The 18457-nt window shown below is 43.0% G+C and overlaps 1 protein-coding gene across 2 annotated transcripts in view; it reads right to left on the minus strand.

Moving 5' to 3' along the window:
- LOC138804713 (charged multivesicular body protein 3) overlaps window positions 1-17002 on the minus strand; it is a 40328-nt gene extending 23326 nt beyond the window's left edge. Inside the window, exons 1-3 of one of the 2 annotated variants that reach the window (XM_069989173.1) lie at window positions 16870-16946; window positions 16158-16354; window positions 2607-2667 (exon numbers count right to left, since the gene is read on the minus strand). In XM_069989173.1, coding sequence (XP_069845274.1) covers window positions 2607-2634 — 28 coding nt within the window. In that variant the 5' untranslated portion in view covers window positions 2635-2667; window positions 16158-16354; window positions 16870-16946. Of the gene's footprint in view, window positions 1-2606; window positions 2668-16157; window positions 16355-16869 lie in introns of both variants that reach the window. The other variant, XM_069989172.1, reaches the window with a different exon arrangement.
- Window positions 17003-18457: the final 1455 nt, after the last annotated feature.

The raw sequence follows: 18457 nt of genomic DNA on the forward strand, positions 1-18457 counted from the left end.
TTTCCTTCAAATCTCCCCAAATACTTCCTAACATTGTTTTATTCATCTGTTTCTGGGTCTATTTCCCATTTTGGTTTTTTTTTTTTTTGACAGTCTTAGGGCTAGAACTCTGGGCCCAGGGGCTGTCCCTGAATCCTTTTGCTCAAGGCAGGTTCTCTACCACTTGAGGCACAACTCCACTTCCAGCTTTCTTTCTTTTTTTTTTTTTTTTGGGGTCCGGTTGTGGGGCCTGAACTCTGGGCCTGGGTGCTGTACCTCAGCTCTTCAGCTTAAGGCTAGCGCTCTACCACTTGAGCCACAGCGCCACTTCCGGCTTTTTTCTTTTTGCTTATGTGGTGCTGGGGAATCGAACCCAGGGCCTCATGCATTGCAAGGCAAGCGCTCTACCACTGAGCCACCTTCCCAGCCCCCCAGCTTTCTTTTTATTGGAGATAATGTGGCTTAGTGGTAGAGTGCTTGCCTACCATGCATGAGGCCCTGAGTTCCATTCTTCAATACCACATAAACAACAAAAACAAAAATAACAAAACAAAATTGCAAAAAAAAATATGTCTCAAGGACTTTCTTGCTCTGGATGGCTTCCAATTGCAATCCTTAGATCTCAGCCTCCTGAACAGCTGGGATTTCAGGTGTAAGCCACCAGTGCCAGGCTTGAATCTATTTCTATTGTCTAATTTTCCCACCAATTTGGGGTAAGATTTTCCTGTTTCTTCCCAGGTTTTTCTTTTCCCCACCTGGTCAATGGCTCCATTTTTGGATGTGTGAAGTTCATAGTCTTCCATTACTTTGGTTGATAACTAAGTTCCCTAAAAACAGCTTCCAGACTTATTTTTAAGTTTATTTCATAAGTGTTTATGGTGCCCTTATTCTTTGCATTTATATTAAGATGTGACTTTCCTGGTAGTTGCTCTGTTTCCAGTAGTTGTTCTTTGTCCAGCCTCTTGAAATTTCACTCCAAGCATATTGCTTAGATTAGTACTCACACAAAAACTCAAATGGTTGAGTTCTTTCTCTAGGTATTTTCCTCTTTAATACCTTTCAACTCAGCAGAACTACCATTCTCTGGTTTGGAATGCCATTCCATGAGCTACACTGCAAAAATCTAGAACCACATTGGGGATATTTCTTTTCTTTGTAATCAGAATCCCAAAGTGCTAGTTGTCCAAAATAGTGCTAGTTGTCTTGCTTTTCAACTTTTTGTTTACAATTAAAACCAGTTACTTCATCATGGCTGGAATGGTATTCTCATTTCCTTTTTCTTTTTTTTTTAAATGGTGGTACTAAGCCAGGCACCGGTGGCTCATACCTGTAATCCTAGCTACTCAGGAGGCTGAGATCTGAAGATCACGGTTCAAAGCCAGTTCAGGCAGAGAAGTCCGTAAGACTCTTATCTCCAATAAACCACTAGGAAACCAGAAGTGGTGCTGTAACTAAAGTGGTAGAGTGCTCACCTTGAGGTGAAGAGCGCAGGGACAGCACCCAGGCCCAGAGTTCAAGCCCCACAACCGACAAAATCAGGAGCTCTAATATTTGAGCCACTTCATCAAACCATTTTTGGGTTAGGTATTTTAAGATAAAGTCTTACTTTATCCTGGGCTTACCTAGACTTCGATTCTTCCATTTGTGTTTCTCTTTCTGAAAAGTCAGTTGTGCACCACTACATCAAGCCACTGTGTTTCCCCCACTAGTTTGGATGACAGACACACTACTGTGCCCAGCCACTGAGATGGGAGTTTCATGAACTTTTATGCCCAAACTAGCATTGAACTGTAACACCTTCCCAACAACACTAACTTAGAAGTAACTATAAGCTTGAGCCACAGTATTTGGCTCTAATTCTTTTTAAAAGTTAGTAACATTAGAATACCTTTATGCTATTCTTCTCCAATCATATCACCTTAATTTCAATTTATTTGAATTGAATTACAAAAAAAGCCATTTGTTTATATAGCAGAGGTTTTGTTTCCTCTTATAAGACATGTTTCTTTTAATTATCTTTTTTATTCTGACAATAAAAATAATAGCAGGGTGCCAGTAACTTACACCTGTAATCCCAGCTATTCAAGAGGCTGAGATCTGAGGTTGGAGGTTCAAAGCCAGCCCCAGCAGAAGAATCCATGAGACTCACCTCCAATAAACGACTCAGAAAAGCCAGAAGTGGCTCTGTGGCTCAAGAGGTAGAGCACTAGCCTTGAGTACAAAGAAAATCAGGGACAACACCCAGGCCCTGAGTTCAAGCCCCAGGACAGGCCAAAAAAAAAAAAAAAAAAGCAAATAATCAGGACATCTACAAATTGTTAGTATGTGAATAAACTATCTTATGACATCTAGATAATTTTTTTTGTTTTCCTGGTCGTGGGGCCTGAACTCGATCTAGGTGCTGTCCCTCAGCTCTTCAGCTGAAGGCAGCACTCTACCACTTGAGCCACAGAGCCACTTCTGGCTTTTTCTGCTTATGTGGTGCTGAGGAATTGAACCCAGGGCCTCATGCAAGCAAGGCAAGCACTCTACCGAGCCACCTTCCCAGCCCCATAGATGACATTTTTAAGAACTGAAGTGAAACATATCAAGAAAGTATAGGACAGGAACACAGAAAAACAATTTACCTCTTACTTGCCGGTCGATAACTCTCATTTCCTTTCTTATCTTCAAGGACCATTCATTAACCTAGGACAAATTTTAGGTAAAGAATTTCAAGAGAAACAAACACTTAACCAATTTTAAACAATTTTGATTAATTCTACTTTTTAGACACAAAATAAACTATTTTCTTCCTCAACACTTTACTCATAGTGCACAGACATTGCAAGTTTGTTAAAGTTTCCTAAATGAAAGCAGGCAGGAAGAAGTACTCAGGAGTATGGTATTCCGCAGTTACTCAAACCATTTTTTCCTTTTCCACTGGGATTTGAACTCAGTGCTTGAAGATTATGCAATTTACTTGCTTAGCTTAAGCCATGCTTCCAGCCAGGCTTTTGCAGGTTATTTTGGAGATGGACTCTCACAGACTTCTGACTGGCTTGGCTTCAAACTTTGATCCTCTGGATCTTGGCCTCCTAAGTAGCTAGGACTATCAACATAAAGCACTAGTGCCCATAAACATTTTTTTCAGGAATGCATAGACAAAGACTTTTTTTTTACAAGCACAAGATAACCTTCTTTTAAATATAATTATTTCAAAAACTAGTCTATGTGTCATGTAAATTCATCTTTTCCTTCTCCCCTTTAACATTTTTTTCCATTTTGCACAAAATATTCCATTAATCCACATCCCTTATTATCATGATAAAATTCTCAGTAAGGAAAAACCCATGAAGCACTAATCAGGGAGTCAACTGGAAATACTGGTGTAGGTGTTAACAGTAAATAACTCTGATTATCAAATTTTAATGGCAGTACTGGAATTTGAACTCAGGGCCTTGCAAGCTACCACATCCCTAGCACTTTTTGCTTTTTTAATTTTTTTGTCAGTTGTGGGTCTTGAATTCTGGGCCTGGGCACTGTCCCTCAGTTCTTCAGTTCAAGGCTAGTGCTCTACCACTTGAGCCGCAGTGCCACTTCTGGTTTTCTAGTAGTTTATTGGAGATAAGAGTCTCATGGACTTTCCTGCCTGGGCTGGCTTTGAACCCTGATCCTCAGATCTCAGCCTCCTGATTAGCTAGGATTACAGGCATGAGCCACCAGCACCCAGCTTATTTTTGTATTTTTGTGTATGGGTATTGGTATTTGAACTCAAGGCTTCACTCTCTCCCTTAGGCACTCTACTACTTGAGCCACAGATCTACTTCCACCTATTTCCTGGTTAATTGGAGATGAGTCTGGATTTGTTGGCCCAGGCCCATGACTCTTCTGCCCCAGCTGGCTTCAAACAGAAATCCTTAGATCTCAGCCTCCTGTGTAGCTAGGATTACGAATGAGCCTGGATGCTTTCATTATTTTTGGAATAGGGCCTGACTTGAAATAGCTTGGATTATAATTCTATTTATACTTCAGATTATGATTCCACTTATACTACCATATAGCTGGGATGATAGGTATGTGTCACCATGCCCAACTTTTTTTGGGGGGTGGGGTAGGGTAGGGGGGGTCCGTCAAGCTTGAACCAAGGGCCTGGGCACTGTTCCTGAGTTTGTTTGTTTTTTTCTCAAGACTTTAACCATAGTGCCAAATTCCAGTTTTCTGGTGGAGAATTGGCGGTTAACACTTTCTTTGCAGGCTGGCTTTGAATATAATCCTCAGATTGTAGCCTCCTAAGTAGCTAGGATTACAAGAGTGAGTCACCAGCACCCAGTTATAATATCCAACTTTTTATTGGTTGAGTTAAGGTCTTGCAAACTTTTTGCCTGTGTTGGCCTTAAAATACAAGTTTCCCAGTTTCAGCTCCCAAGAAGCTAGGTTAACAGGTATGGGGACTTAACTACCAAAGTCTTATGCAAATAAATTTTCTAATTCTTCACTTTTTTAAATCATTGAAGGAAAATCAAGAGTTGTCAGATGATTAATCATTAAAAGTAGATTTATATGTGCTTTCTAGTAAAGGACTCATAAGAAGTTTTAAAGAAGTGGCACTGTCATTTAAAAACCCCTCTCTTGGGCTGGGAAGGTGGCTCAGTGATAGAGCGCTTGCCTTGCATGCATGAGGCCCTGGGTTCGATTCCTCAGCACCACATAAGCAGAAAAAAAAAAAGCTGGAAGTGGCACTGTGGCTCAAGTGGTAGAGCGCTAGCCTTGAGCTGAAGAGCTGAGGGACAGCGCCCAGGCCCAGAGTTCAGGTCCACGATGGGACCTCAAAACAAAACAAAACAAAACAAAAAACCCTCTCTTGTTAGGTGCTATGACTAATGACTGTAACCCTATCTACTCAGGAAGCTGAGATCTAAGGATTTCATTTTGAAGCCAGCTGGGGCAGAAAAGTCATGAGGTTCTTATCTCCAATAAACAATACTCAGAAAGAGCCGGAAATGATGCCGTGTCTCTAGTGGTAGAGTGCTAGCCTTGCACACAAAGATGCTCAGGGATGGCACCTAGGCTGAGTTCAAGCTCCAGGACCAGCAAAAACAAACAAAAACAAAATAAAACAAAAAAACCCTCTCTGCTGGACACTGGTACCTCAGGCCTGTAATCCTAGTTACTCTAGAGGCCAAGGTCTGAGGTTCACATTTTAAAACTAGCCAGGGCAGTAAAGTCCTTGAAATTCTTTTTTTTTTTTTTGGATCCGGTCGTGGGGCCTGAACTCTGGGCCTGGGCGCTGTCCCTCAGCTCTTCAGCTCAAGGCTAGTGCTCTACCACTTGGGCCACAGCGCCACTTCCGGCTTTTTTTTTTCTGCTTATGTGGTGCTGAGGAATCGAACCCAGGGCCTTGAGCATGCAAGGCAAGCGCTCTACCACTAAGCCATCTTCCCAGCCCAGTCCTTGAAATTCTTATCCCCAATTTATCACCAGAAAACTAGAAGTAGCACTGTCACTCAAAGTGGTATAGCACTAGCCTTGAGCAAAAAAGAGCTCTGAGTTCATGCCCCATGACCAACAAAACAAAAAAAATCACCAACCCTCTACATTCCCATCTTCTCAAAGAGATATTGCAACACTTAAATCTAATAAAACAAAACAGGAATAGAAGACATTCTGAATTCTGTATATTTATCCATGAACAGAGACTAAAAAACATTTTTGAAATGTCCTATCATTAAGCCAGGCACCAATGGCTATTGCCTGTAATCCTAGCTACGTGAGAGGTTGAGATAAAAATAATATAAAATAAATAAATAAAATAAATAAATAAAATAAATAAATAAAAAATAAAATAAATAAAAATAAAAGCTGGGAGCTGGTGGCTCACACCTGTAATCCTAGCTACTCAGGGGGCAGGAAAGTCCATGAAACTCATCTCCAATAAACCAGCAGAAAATGGGAAGTGGTGCTATGGCTCAAGTGGTAGAGGGCTAGCCTTGAGCTGAGGGACAGCACCCAGGCCCAGAGTTCAAGCCCCACAACCAACATAAATAAATAAATAAATAAATAAATAAATAAATAAATAAATAAATAAATAAATAAATAAATGCAAAGTAAAAATAAATGTAAGTAGAGGTTGGCTCAAGCTTTGAGTGTAAAAAGCTAAGGGACGATTTTTTCCTGTAGATCTACCCCCTAAGCCTGTGAAGACCCAGACTAGCCTCGCCAGCAGAACGTCATGCCATCAGTGCCTCTATGATCCTGTCCTGTCTCCAGTCTCCTCTTCAGTCATTAATGGCATCCCAGTTCAGCTCTCCATTGGAGCTGAATTGGACTGGTGGTATTGTTTTTTTATCTTTCTTTCCTCTCTAGCATGTTTCCTAACTGTGTTATGTGTATTTGGGGGCTGCAGGCCTTTGTAACAACTGGCTTCCTGCAGCCTGCTAACTGTATAATAAAGACTCCAATATTCTATTTTTTTTTAAAAAAGCTAAGGGACAATGCCTGGCAAAAAGCAAATGCTGAAATAGACATTTTATGAGTTTCATAAAGAAGGGAGAACAATTTTCAACCATAAGTAACACTTAACAAAAATCTCCAGAACCTTCCTTGTAAAAATTGCAAAACAATCTGTTAGAAAATTCATTTTTAAACCTATAAAATCAAAAGGAATTTTTCAAAAGAAAAAGTTGCCTAAGAGAATTGGAAAAAAAAAATAGCTAGTCATGTCTTAAACCAGTGCTTATAAATCTGAACCACACAGAAAGGCACCTGGGAAACTTACTTATCAATTCTTTTGGTCAATTGCTCTTGGGACTTGAACTCTGGACCTGGGCTCTGTCTCTGAGCTCTTCAGCTCAAGGCAAGCGCTCTACCACTTGAGCCACAGTACCACTGCTGGTTTTCTGGTAGTTTATTGGAGGTAAGAGTTTCTGGGACTTTCCTGCACGGGCTTGCTTTGAACCATGATCCTCAGATCTCAGCTTCCTGAGTAGTTAGGAATACAGGTGTGAGCCACTGGCACCTGGCCTTACTTACCAATTTAATTGAGCTGAAGTAAAACCCTGATGATAGTGTTTTAAATCTCTCCCAATGGTTAAAATGCTCTTTTAGGATATGAAATACATATAGTTCAAGACAGGCATTGGTGGCTCATGCCTGTAATCCTAGCTACTCAAGAAGCTGCAATCTGAGGACTGAGGTCTGAAGCAGGAAAGTCTTTCTTACCTCCAACTGACTACAAAAAGCCAGAAGTGGAGCTGTGGCACACTTAGCAGAGCTCTAGCCTTGAACAAAAAAAGCTTAAGGACAGTACCCAGACCCTGAGTTCAAGTCCCAGGACACACACACACACACACACACACACACACACACACACACACACACACACACACACACGCACACACGCACACGCACACGCATGCACGCACGCACACACGCGCGCACCCCTGACCCCTGTCCAAGACAAAGAGCTTCAAGAATATATATCATGGTAGGGGGAAAACAATGGAGGGGGTAACAATGTTCAAGAGGAAGTGTACTCATTACCTCACTCATGTAACTGTAACCCTCTGTATAGTATCTTTACAATTAAAAAAAAAAGAATATATATCAAACAACTTTCATAACTGTAAAGACCACTACAATTTTTTTTTTGTCAGTTGTGGGGCTTGAACTCTAGGCCTGGGCTCTGTCCCTCAGGTCTTCAGCTCAAGGCTAGTGTTTTACCACTTGAGCCACTTCGCCACTTCCCATTTTCTAAGTGGAGATAAGAGTGCCCAGGCTGGCTTTGAACTTGGATCCTCAGATCTCAGCCTACTGAGTAGTTAGGTTTACATGCATGAGCCACTGGTGCCCAGCCTCACTACAATTTTTAAAAGGAATTTTAAAACAGATAAAAAGGAAAATCAACATTTGTTAATCTAAATAAAATTTTAGTAATAGATGAAAGCCACTTATAATAAGGAATACAGTATAAATAAAAACTAAGCAATATGTTGTGAAAACCATAGGAAATTCAAAGTTTCTCATTATTAATATATATCCATTATTCAAAGCTGGACCTTAAGGTTCAAAGTCAGATTGTACAGAAAAGTTTATGAGAGCCCCTTCTCAACCCATTGCTAGATACAGCGACATGTGCCTGTCTTCTTAGCTATGATGGAGATTTGGAAGATCAAAAAAGTTTCAGGCCAGCTTAGGCAGAAAAACACGAGACTCCATCTTAACAGAAAAAGTTGGGTGTTGTGGCATGTACCTGTCATCCCAACAATGACTAAAGTGGAAAAACAGGATTGTGGTCAAGGCAAATGTCAAGCAAGAACATTAAACTTTCTCAAAAATACCAGTGCAGCCAGTCACCTGTGGTGGCTCATTCCTATAATCCTACCTACTCAGGAGGCTGAGACCTAGAAGACCTAGAAAATCGAAGCCAGCTTATGGAGAAGAGTTTATGAGACTCCATCTCCAGTTAACCAACAAAAGGCCAAGCTGGAGGTACATCTCAGTGGTAGAACATCTACCTAGGAGCACAAAGCCCCAAGTTCAAATTCTAGTACCAACAATAAATTCATAGTCTACTGCATGCCCGGCAAACTAAACAAAGGAGACTAATGTTAGTAAAAAGCCTTTTTCAAAAAACAGTGCTGAGAAGATGGTAAGCATGGGAATAAAAAACTATACTCATGAAAGTAGAGCTGTGGCTCAAGTGGTAGAGTGCCAGCCCTGTGCACAAAAGCTCAGGGATAGCACCAAGGACCTGAGTTCAAGCTCCAGGACCTGTACCGACAAACAAACGAACAACAACAAAAACCTAACTATACTCAAAAGCCCTCAGTTTGTCCATCCTGACACAGAAATTAAAAGCTCTCTTGTAACTAAGCTTCCCATTTCTCAGGATCTTCATTTTACAATTTCTCACTGCCTTGGTAGCTTTTAATAATTTTCTCTGCTAGTTATTTTCAGCAGAAGAACTGGTTTGATGCAATTTAGTCTATAATCAACTTTATCTTTTTTTTTTTTTGGTGCCAATCCTGGAGCTTGAACTCAGTACTTGGGCTTTTTTTGCCCCCTCAAGGTTAGCACTCTACCACTTGAGCTTGAGCTACAGCTCCATTTCCAGTTTTTGTTTTTTGTTCTTTTGTGGCCAATTATAGATGAGTCAAGTAGACTTTCCTAACTGGTCTGGTTTTGCCTCAGATCTTAGCCTCCTGAGTAGCTAGAATCATTTTTTAAGCAATATGTCATATTTTTTTTTCGGTCATGGGGCCTGAACTTTATGAATCTAAACTTTATGAATCTAAACTTTATGTATCTAAACAAGTTTTTTTTGTTTTTTGTTTTTTCTGTTGTAGGGCTTAAACTCTGGGCTTGGGCGCTGTCCCTGTCCTCTTCAGCTCAAGACGAGCACTCTACCGCTTGAGCCACAGTGCCACTTCCGGTTTTCTAGTGGTTTTATTGGAGATAAAGTCTCATGGACTTTCCTGGCCTGGCTGGCTTTGAACCGTGATCCTCAGATCTCAGCCTCCTGAGTAGCTAGGATTACTGGCGTGAGCCACCGGCACCTGGCTAAGGAATATCTTTGGCTTCATGGCATTCTCCTGTAACTGTAATCTCAACGTGGGAGGCCAAGGCAGGAAGACCATGAGTTTGAACTGGCACTTTTTGGTATCATTGAATTTATATCAATTCCTTATTCTAAATATTGGCAAATTTTAAAAAAAAGCCATCAAACACTATCCTGACATTTCAGTAGAAACCAAACAGCCTCAGCTAATATAAAGTTAGAGTGTCAGGTAAGAAATGAAGAAATGGTAGAATTAGAATACCAATCTGAAAACCCTTCATCACTAAGAAATTCAGGAAAAGGAGACCAGTGAATGCTTAAGTATTTAACTGAAGGAATAGTTCAGAACTCCGTAATTCCTCTGGCACCTAAGAATCATACCTCAATATCACTTTCTAGCAATGTTAAAAGGAAAATTCCTTAGACCAATTAAATTTAGTCCTTCATTTGAACAAAACAAATTAACTGTAAATTACATAGATCTCAAAAACAGCAAGTTCTAAGAAGTCCAATGTGATCAAAAACCACTTATAAAAAAATGAGATACAAACCAATTTTGGGGGCTACAACTTAATCAACTGGTCACTTAACAGCTTAAATAATTAATTGGCTAAGGGCCTCCTGTAACTAATTAAAGCTCAGTTAATGTGATTAAATTTTACTGATCTGGTCTGTTGAGTCTACTATAGATGCTCAGTACAAATCCATACCTTCAAACAAAATTTTACTTAGCAGCAGTAAAAGAAAAAAAATAACATATATGGCTGTTATGACTTTAACCAGGTAACTGGTTATTAGCAACATTAATAACCAGACATCATATGCCTCCCAATACTACAAAGTACACAGATTACTTGTGAAAAACTCTTGATAAAATTGTTTAACCTTAGTGTAAGGAAGTTTACCTCCAACTTTCATTTCACAGAAAATACAAGAAGCATAGTATCGGGCTGACACGGTGGCTCAGTGGTAGAGTGCTTGCCTTGCATGTATGAGGCCCTGGGTTCAATTCCTCAGCACCACATAAGCAGAAGAAAAAAAAAAGCCGAAAGTGGTACTATGGCTCAAGTGGTAATGCGCTAGCCTTGAGCTAAAGAGCTGAGGGACAGTGCCCAGGCCCAGAGTTCAGGCCCCACGATCAGACCCCCCGCTCCCCCCCCAAAAGAAGCAGAATAATATCTCATGACCATGAGTTACAAGTTACTCATGCAATTAACATAAATTGGTCAAAGGATTTAAGAAGCTACCCAAGGTTAAATCAGTGAGGGACAGGAAAACTGGCAGAACTTCAAGTCCCAGAAAATAATTTTTTTGAGCAAAACCTCCTCTTCCTCACACCTATTCCAAAATTGTTACAAATTTCCAAACAAGAATCCTTAACCTCAAAAAGTCTAGTCTAATCTTAAAGTGGGCCCTTTAAGACAGAGAAGAGCCAGGCAACAGTGGTTCACATCTGTAATCCTGGCTACTCAGAGGCTAAGAGTTGGAAGACTCAGGTTCCAAGCCAGCCTGAGCAGAAACGTCATGAGACTGCCTCCAAACTAATCAACATAAAGCAGGGCTGTATGTCTCCAGAGGCAGAGCACCAGCCAAGTAGAAAAGCCAAGTAAGTGAGAGGCTGTGAGCTCATTCTCCAGTACTTCAAATAATAAATTCATTAAAAAAAATAGGTCTCCCCACCAAGACTTCTCTATCCAAGTGTCTGAGACGTCTGAAGGCAAAGCATTCAATCTGCCAAGGCTCCCCCATGTAACTAATGTTCCCCTGGAGTTGTTCTTGAAAGACTGTTCCATCTTATGACTACTTGACCTTATTGTAATATGTTATTCAGAAAACATTTACTTAGCACCTAAGTCTATGCTGCATACTATATAGAGTTCTTATAACACTGCCCTTACTTGCTTGTCCTAACCTGTCACCATGGCCTGTATGTACAGGACCAAGTTCAACACCATCATGGTGTGGCCTGGCTACATCTGGCCCCTGCCTAGCCTATGCCAGTACCACGTGCCTGCATATTCCAGTTCCCATTGGAAGGCATAATGTAAATTTATCCCAACTTAAGTGTTATCTAGGGCTAGGTGTAGTGGCACAAGCTGTGAGGCCAGCTGTGACGCTTGGAAGGCAAAGAGAGGAATTTCATGGCCCCAAGCCAGTCAAGTTAGCACAAGACCTGCTTTGAAAAACTAAAAGCAAAAGGACTAGTGGCGTGGCTTGAGTAGTATAGCACTTGCCAAGAAAATTCAAGACCCTGCCCTGGCTCAATCCCCAGTACGAAGGAGTTATCCAGTTTAAACTAGAACATTTATTCAATTCCTTTTCAACTCCTCTTTCCTCTCTTCTGTTATCTTTTAATTTTTTTCCCCTGTATTTAGCTTCTCTTATGAAGCTGAATATTTTATTTTGTTTTCTATCTTTAAGAAAATGCCAAATTGCGGGGCACTGGTGGCTCATGTCTGTAATCCTATTCAGGAGGCTGAGATCTGAAGACGGAGGTTCAAAACCAACTCGGGCGAGAAACTCTTAGCTCCAATTAACCACCAGAAAACTGGAAGTGGCACTGTGGCTCAAGTGGTAGATTGCTCACCTTGAGCTGAAGAGCTCAGGGACAGCTTCCAGGCCCAGAGTTCAAGCCCACAACTGACCAAAAAAAAATTAAAAAAAGGTAAAAAAACCAGAAGTGAAGTTGTGGCTCAAATGGTAGAGCGCTAACCTTTGTAATAACCCTTGAGTGAGAAAATCCACGGAGGCATGGTTAAAGGGTAATAAAGTTGATTTATTAGTTGGTCTGCAACCCTGTTCTGGGTTACTCAGAACTAGAAGCAGCTGCATCTTCCAAGGGAGCAAGTTTTTCCTTTTTCCTTCTTCCCACAGGCCTTCTGCAGGCTGGCGATCCACAGGCCTGTGGCCTCTGTGCAGGCCTTTCTGCTCTTCACAGCTCTCTCCGCCTCTTCAATCTCTGCAGGCCTCTCTGCTCCCCATGGGCCTCTCAGCTCTTCACAGGCCTTTCCACAGGCCTCTAGGCTCTGTGTGCACCTCTCCATCCGGACCTCTCCGTCAGCCCAGTTCTCCTCCCAGGGCACTGCCCCGCTCCTGGAGGTGCGTCCCTTGCCGCATGTTATTAGAGGTGTCCCCCTCTCTATATCTCCTCCCGGGAACCTCCTCCCCTATATCCGGTGGCCAGCCCACCAAGCCTCGCTTTTCACACCCGGGTGGTGAAGTCAGTGTGGGGTGGGATTTCCTGCTCAGGTTCTCACACCTTGTGCAAAAAGAGGCTCAAGGTCAGCGCCCAGGACCTGTGTTCAAGTACCACGACAAAAAAAAAAAAAGAATGACAAGAAAGTAAAACAATCCAAGAGCCAGTGGCTTACATCTGCAGAAGGCTGAGATGTGAAGATTTGAAGCCAGCCATGGCAGAAAAATCCTCAACACTCTTATCTCCAGTTAACCCTGAAAAGGCAGAAGGTAGATGTGGTTCAAGTGAGCAGGAAACTGAGCAAGAGGCCCTGAGTTTAAGCCCCAGTACCAGCACACATGGGTACAGAGAGAGAGAGAGAGAAAAAGAGAAAGAGAAAGAGAGAGAGAGAGAGAGAGAGAGAGAGAGAGAGAGAGAGAGAGAGAGAGAGACACTAAAATAAGGTTGGATGGGGCTAACAAAGAGGGTGAGTGAAATAAATATGGCCCACACAGTTTGTATGTGGAAAAACAGAATAATGAAACCTGTTAAAATTGATTAGGATAGCTAATGGGATACATTGAATAGAGGTGTACAAATGTTACAACAAACCCTTCCTAGTACAAATTATGTATGTTAAACAAAAAAAAGCGAGGGAAGAGACTGATAGGGGATAGTAACAGAGAAGAGCTGATCAAGGTACATTGTATGCCTATATAGACATGATAAAACCCCTTTTTAAAATGAATTGATGCTAAACTAACATTATTTGTCTTCTTATTCACATGTAGTTGTATTGTGTGTTGTGTATCAATAGCTCCACAAAGAAAAAAGTAATTGACCCTAGCTCTACTGTGCTTTCTGGCATTACAAATTCAATGCTAAGTAAATGTGGCAGGTAACAAAACACTCTGGTCCCAGTCACACAATGTAAGAGAAAGTCTACCATTTAGCAGAAGCTGAAGTATTTTACAACAAACTTAAGCAAGAATGAACCAGAACCGAACAGATACTCTGGCATGCTGAGATGGAAATTAAAAGAAAATCTTGGTTAACAGTATAGAGTCCAAACTTTTATCACCTCAATCTAAGAACTCTAGTAGCTGTATGAAGAATATCCAATTCCAGACTGGAAATGGAAGCAGCATAAAAGGCATGAGAGTTATGAGTTCCAATTTTTTTTTTGGTCGTGGGGCTTGAACTCTGGGCCTGGGCAATGAGTTTCAATTTTTGAGGAAGAAAAAAACTTACTAGATTATAACTGCTTGTTCTGTAAATTTATAAACTGTAAGCCAGATGCTGGTGGCACATGAAAGTAATCCTAGCTACTTAGGAGGCTGAGATCTGAGGATCGAGGTTCAGAGCCAGCTCAGGCACGAAAGACTAGAGCCTCTTATCTCCAATTAACCACCAGAAAGCAGGAAGTGACACTGTGCCTCAAGTGGTAGAGCGATTACCTTGAGCTGAAGAGCTCAGGAACAGGGACAGGCCCAGAGTTCAAGTCTTATGACCAACAAAAACAAAAAAACTTATAAACTGTAAACCTTGGGCAAATTCTCGGCCTCAATTCTATATCTGCAGTGTGAGGATCATTAGAGGTCCTACCTTGTAACACTGAGTAAGTAGACTGGCAGAGTGCTGGGGTCAACATGTTTTAGCTAATAATAGTAGGCAGGATTGACTAGTCTTTTTTTTTTTTTTTTTTTGGTCGTGGGGTCTGAACTCTGGGCCTGGGCGCTGTCCCTCGGCTCTTCAGCTCAAGGCTAGCACTCTACCACTTGAGCCACAGTGCCACTTCCTGCTTTTACTGCTTATGTGGTGCTGAGGAATAATAACACAGAGCCTCATGCATGCGAGGCAAGCACTCTACTACTGAGCCACCTTCTCAGCCCTGACTAGTCTTTTAAAACCCTGCAGACTTGCTACTCAAGAGCCAACCAGCAGCATCAACACAACCTAGGAGCTTATTAAACTCTAGAGCCCAACCCCAGACCTACTGAATCCAATTTTGAATTCATACAAGATTCCTACTAAGTTTTATGCATATCTATGATTGAGGAGCTCCTCTCTGTAACACCCAGACTAGATGGAAGAACCCTAAAAGCCTTTGACTTAAAGGTTTCTTTATGTTATCCAGAGTGTCCTCCAACTTGTGAGCTCACTCTCCTGAGTAGCTGGAACTACAGGTGGGTATCACTATACTTAGTTTAAAATCCTTTATTAAGTGGTTTTATCTACTAAATGGTGGCCTCTGGTAAAATATACAAAATTAAATGAGAAAAGATGTATTAACACCATTTTGCAAAGAGGAGAACATTATGTAGACACATTTTGTGGTATGTGTACATTTTAAGATGTTTGTTATTGTAGAAGAATGTCTTTAAGGGTAGGGAAAGCTGTTACTTTCAGTGTGTGACCTTAGCTTTGCGAATCAAAGATAGTCTAAGAGTCTTAAGAAAGTGTCTCATTACTGTTTAAACTGGTCTCTACATATAACCTGTATTAACACCTTGGCAATTTTTAGAGGATAAATATAATTACTGGGAACATAATGTCAACTTAATTTTTCAATAGGACAACCTATCTGGGAAAATGGCAATTAATGTATGAAACCAGTTTTTATGGTAAGCCTACAGAGCTGAACAAGGTCACTTAGGAAAGTATTTTAGTGCTTTTCCAATAAGAAAAGTCTGGATGTTGTACAGAATGGCTTCTCAAACACTAGTAAACATACTAGGGATTGTCTGAACACAAAATCTGATTCTAGCCAGGCCCAGGTGGCTCATGCTTGTAATGCTAGCTAGATATGAGGATCATGGTTCAAAGCCAGCCTGGGCAAGAAAGTTAGTGAACCAAAGTGGGGCTGTGGCTCAAGTGGTAGAGTACTAGTCTTGAGAACAAAAACTCAGTGACATCTCTCAGGCCCTGAGTTCAAGCCCCAGGACCAATGAATACACCAATACACGAACACACACACACACACACAGAGCATACACAATTTCGAGAAGCTCCTGGTAATGCTGATGCTGCTGGACTGTGTTTGAGGAACTATTACCCCTCTCCTGACTGGGGTGGTGGATCGTGACTATAATCCCTGCTACTCTGACAGCAGAAATCAGGCGGATGACAATTGGAGCCAGCTCCATCAAAGCTCAAGACTTCATCTCAATAAATAAGTCCTAGATGTAGTAGCATATCTCCACTCCAGACCTGCCAAAGCCAAAAAGTCAAGCCCCAAACTGAAAAATAACTACAAGCAAAACAAAAGGGAGTGGAGGTGGAGGTGTGGCTCAAGTTAATATAGCTTGCCTAGCAAGCTTGGTGCCCATGTACAAACCTCAGTACAACCACTCCTCCCACCCTACCCCCCCCCCCAAAAAAGAGAAAGAATTAGCCATCTCTACTAGTTTAAACTTCACATCGTCTAGTCTTCAATCACCTTGAGGTAAAACAAATTATTCTTACTTGGTAAGAATACGGCTGAAAGAGGTTAACTTTCAAGAGATCGCAAAAGCTGAGAGTCAAAACTTGGGCGGGCAGATTCTTGTGCAGGTGCTTCAAACAGCTTGCCTCCTACCATAAGTCAATACACGGGCAGATCTAAAAGTTCAGAGCCGGGTCCAGGGCTGCTTTCGAAGGCAGCGTTCTTCTGGGTCGGGTCCCTGAGACATAACAGTATGCCTCGGGAGTGAACAGAAGTCGGCTGGGAGAGGGGTAGGAAGAGACCACTTCCCTCCCTCCCCAGAGGAGTGGAGAGCCAGGCGCCTCGGGGTCCTAGGACCGTGAGTGCCCCCGGCACAGCGCTCCGGCCGGGCGCGTGAGGGGCGGGGCCGCCGCTGGAGAAAGGTTCCGGGCGGGCTGTACCATCGCGTGCGGGGCAGAGGGGGCCCGGTTCCTCGCCGCCTCAGCCTGGGAAGGGGAGGCCGCCCAACTCCTCACTCAGTCCACGGCACCCCCTCGGAAGCCGGGGTACCGAGGGATTTCGCTCACTCTCCCCACCGCCAGCGCGCAAGAGACTCCGTGTCCGGGCCCCTCGGTCGAGTGGGAGGCCCCGGAAATGGGGGCCGGGCGGTACCAGGCCAGCCAGGGAGGGAAGAGACGCCGGCCGGTTACCAACTCCGCAACGCCACCCCCCCCCCCAGTCCGCCCACTCACTTGCCGCCGCCACGGGCCTTACCAGCTCTTTGGGGGGCTTCTCTTGTGTTTTTCCAAACAGCCCCATGGCGAACTCCAATGGCCCCTTCCGGTTTCCCGTTCCCGGCGCCCAGGCAGGTCACCGGCAGCCGACGGGGCGGGGCGGGGCGGGGAGGGCCGAGAGTAGGAGTCCTGATGCCCAGAGAAGGGCGCGGCGGCGGGAGGCGTGGTGCGCATGCGCGAGGCTTCTGCGCAGAGGCAAGTTGGGCGGGGTTTTCTAGTCCCAAAGCTTGGTGGTGGTGGTGGTAGTATTGGGCTCCTCCTGGGAAGGCAGATAATAAAATTGAATTGCACGCATCTTAAGAGTCTATTGATTGTGCCCCGGACCGGGAGCGTGCAGAGCCAGATAATCTTTATCCCTACTCAGACGCCTATATTTACGACGGCGCTCCTGATAACCTCATGCTTCATCTTTGTGACAAGTAGGCACCTCATAACTAACTGGACAAGACCACTTCCACCAAATCCACTGCCCCTCCCATGGCACTACCATCGCCTACTCACTAAATCTGGGGCATCATCCTTTTTCCTCCACTTCATATCAAGTACCAACCATTCTAACTTTTCCCAGAAAAAAAAGATCATGGGGCTGGGAAGGTGGCTCAGTGGTAGAGCGCTTGCCTTGCATGCATGAGGCCCTGGGTTCGATTCCTCAGCACCACATAAGAAAAAAGAAAAAAGCCGGAAGTGGCGCTATGGCTCAAGTGGTAGAGCGCTAGCCTTGAGCTGAAGAGCTGAGAGACAGCGCCTAGGCCCAGAGTTCAGGCCCCATGACTGGACTCCCCCCCAAAAAATAAATAAATTTAAAAAAAGATCATGAGATGGCCCACATATCAACAGAAAAGGCTGGGCTGGGAGGTACCTGCCTGTCACCTCAGCTTTGGGGGAAGCTTAAACAGGTGGATTACCATCCACGCTGCCAGGGCAAGAATCAAAACCCCTTTTGAAAAATAAAGTGAAAAGGGAGAATACTAGCTATCTATAACTAGTATAATACTAGTTACTTAGAAGGCTGAGATTTGAGGATTGTGGTTTGAGGTCAGCCCTGAGTCTGCTAGATTCATATTTCCAATTAACCACCAAAAAAAGTTGAAAGTGGAACTTTGGCTCACGTGGTAAAATAGCAGAATAGCTCAGGGACCAGCACCCAGGCCCTGAGTTCAAGTCCCGAAAAAATGGAAGTGAGGAATGCATAGCCAGCTCATGGCCCTGAATTCAGACCAAATACTGAAAAGAAAGAAAAAAGGGACAAAGAATTATTGATATGTACAACAGCCTGGATGAATTTCAAAGTAAAATAAGGCAGATAAAGAAGAATACATAGACTTGGCGCCAGTGGCTCACACCTGTAATCCTAGCCAGATCTGAGGATCGTGGTTTGAAACCAGCCTGGCCAGAAAAGTCCCCATGAGACTCTTATTTCCAATTAACCATTCAAACACAAACAAACAAAAACCCAACAACCCAGAAGTGGCTCTGAGGCTGACGTGGTAGAGCACTAGCCTTGAGCACAAGAAGGCTCAGGGACAGTGCCCAGACCCTGAGTTCAAGCCCCACAATTGACAAAAATA

This window comes from Dipodomys merriami, unplaced genomic scaffold (genome assembly GCF_024711535.1).
Source record: "Dipodomys merriami isolate MVZ:Mamm:240054 unplaced genomic scaffold, mDipMer1.0.p SCAF_37, whole genome shotgun sequence".
NCBI lineage: Eukaryota > Metazoa > Chordata > Mammalia > Rodentia > Heteromyidae > Dipodomys > Dipodomys merriami.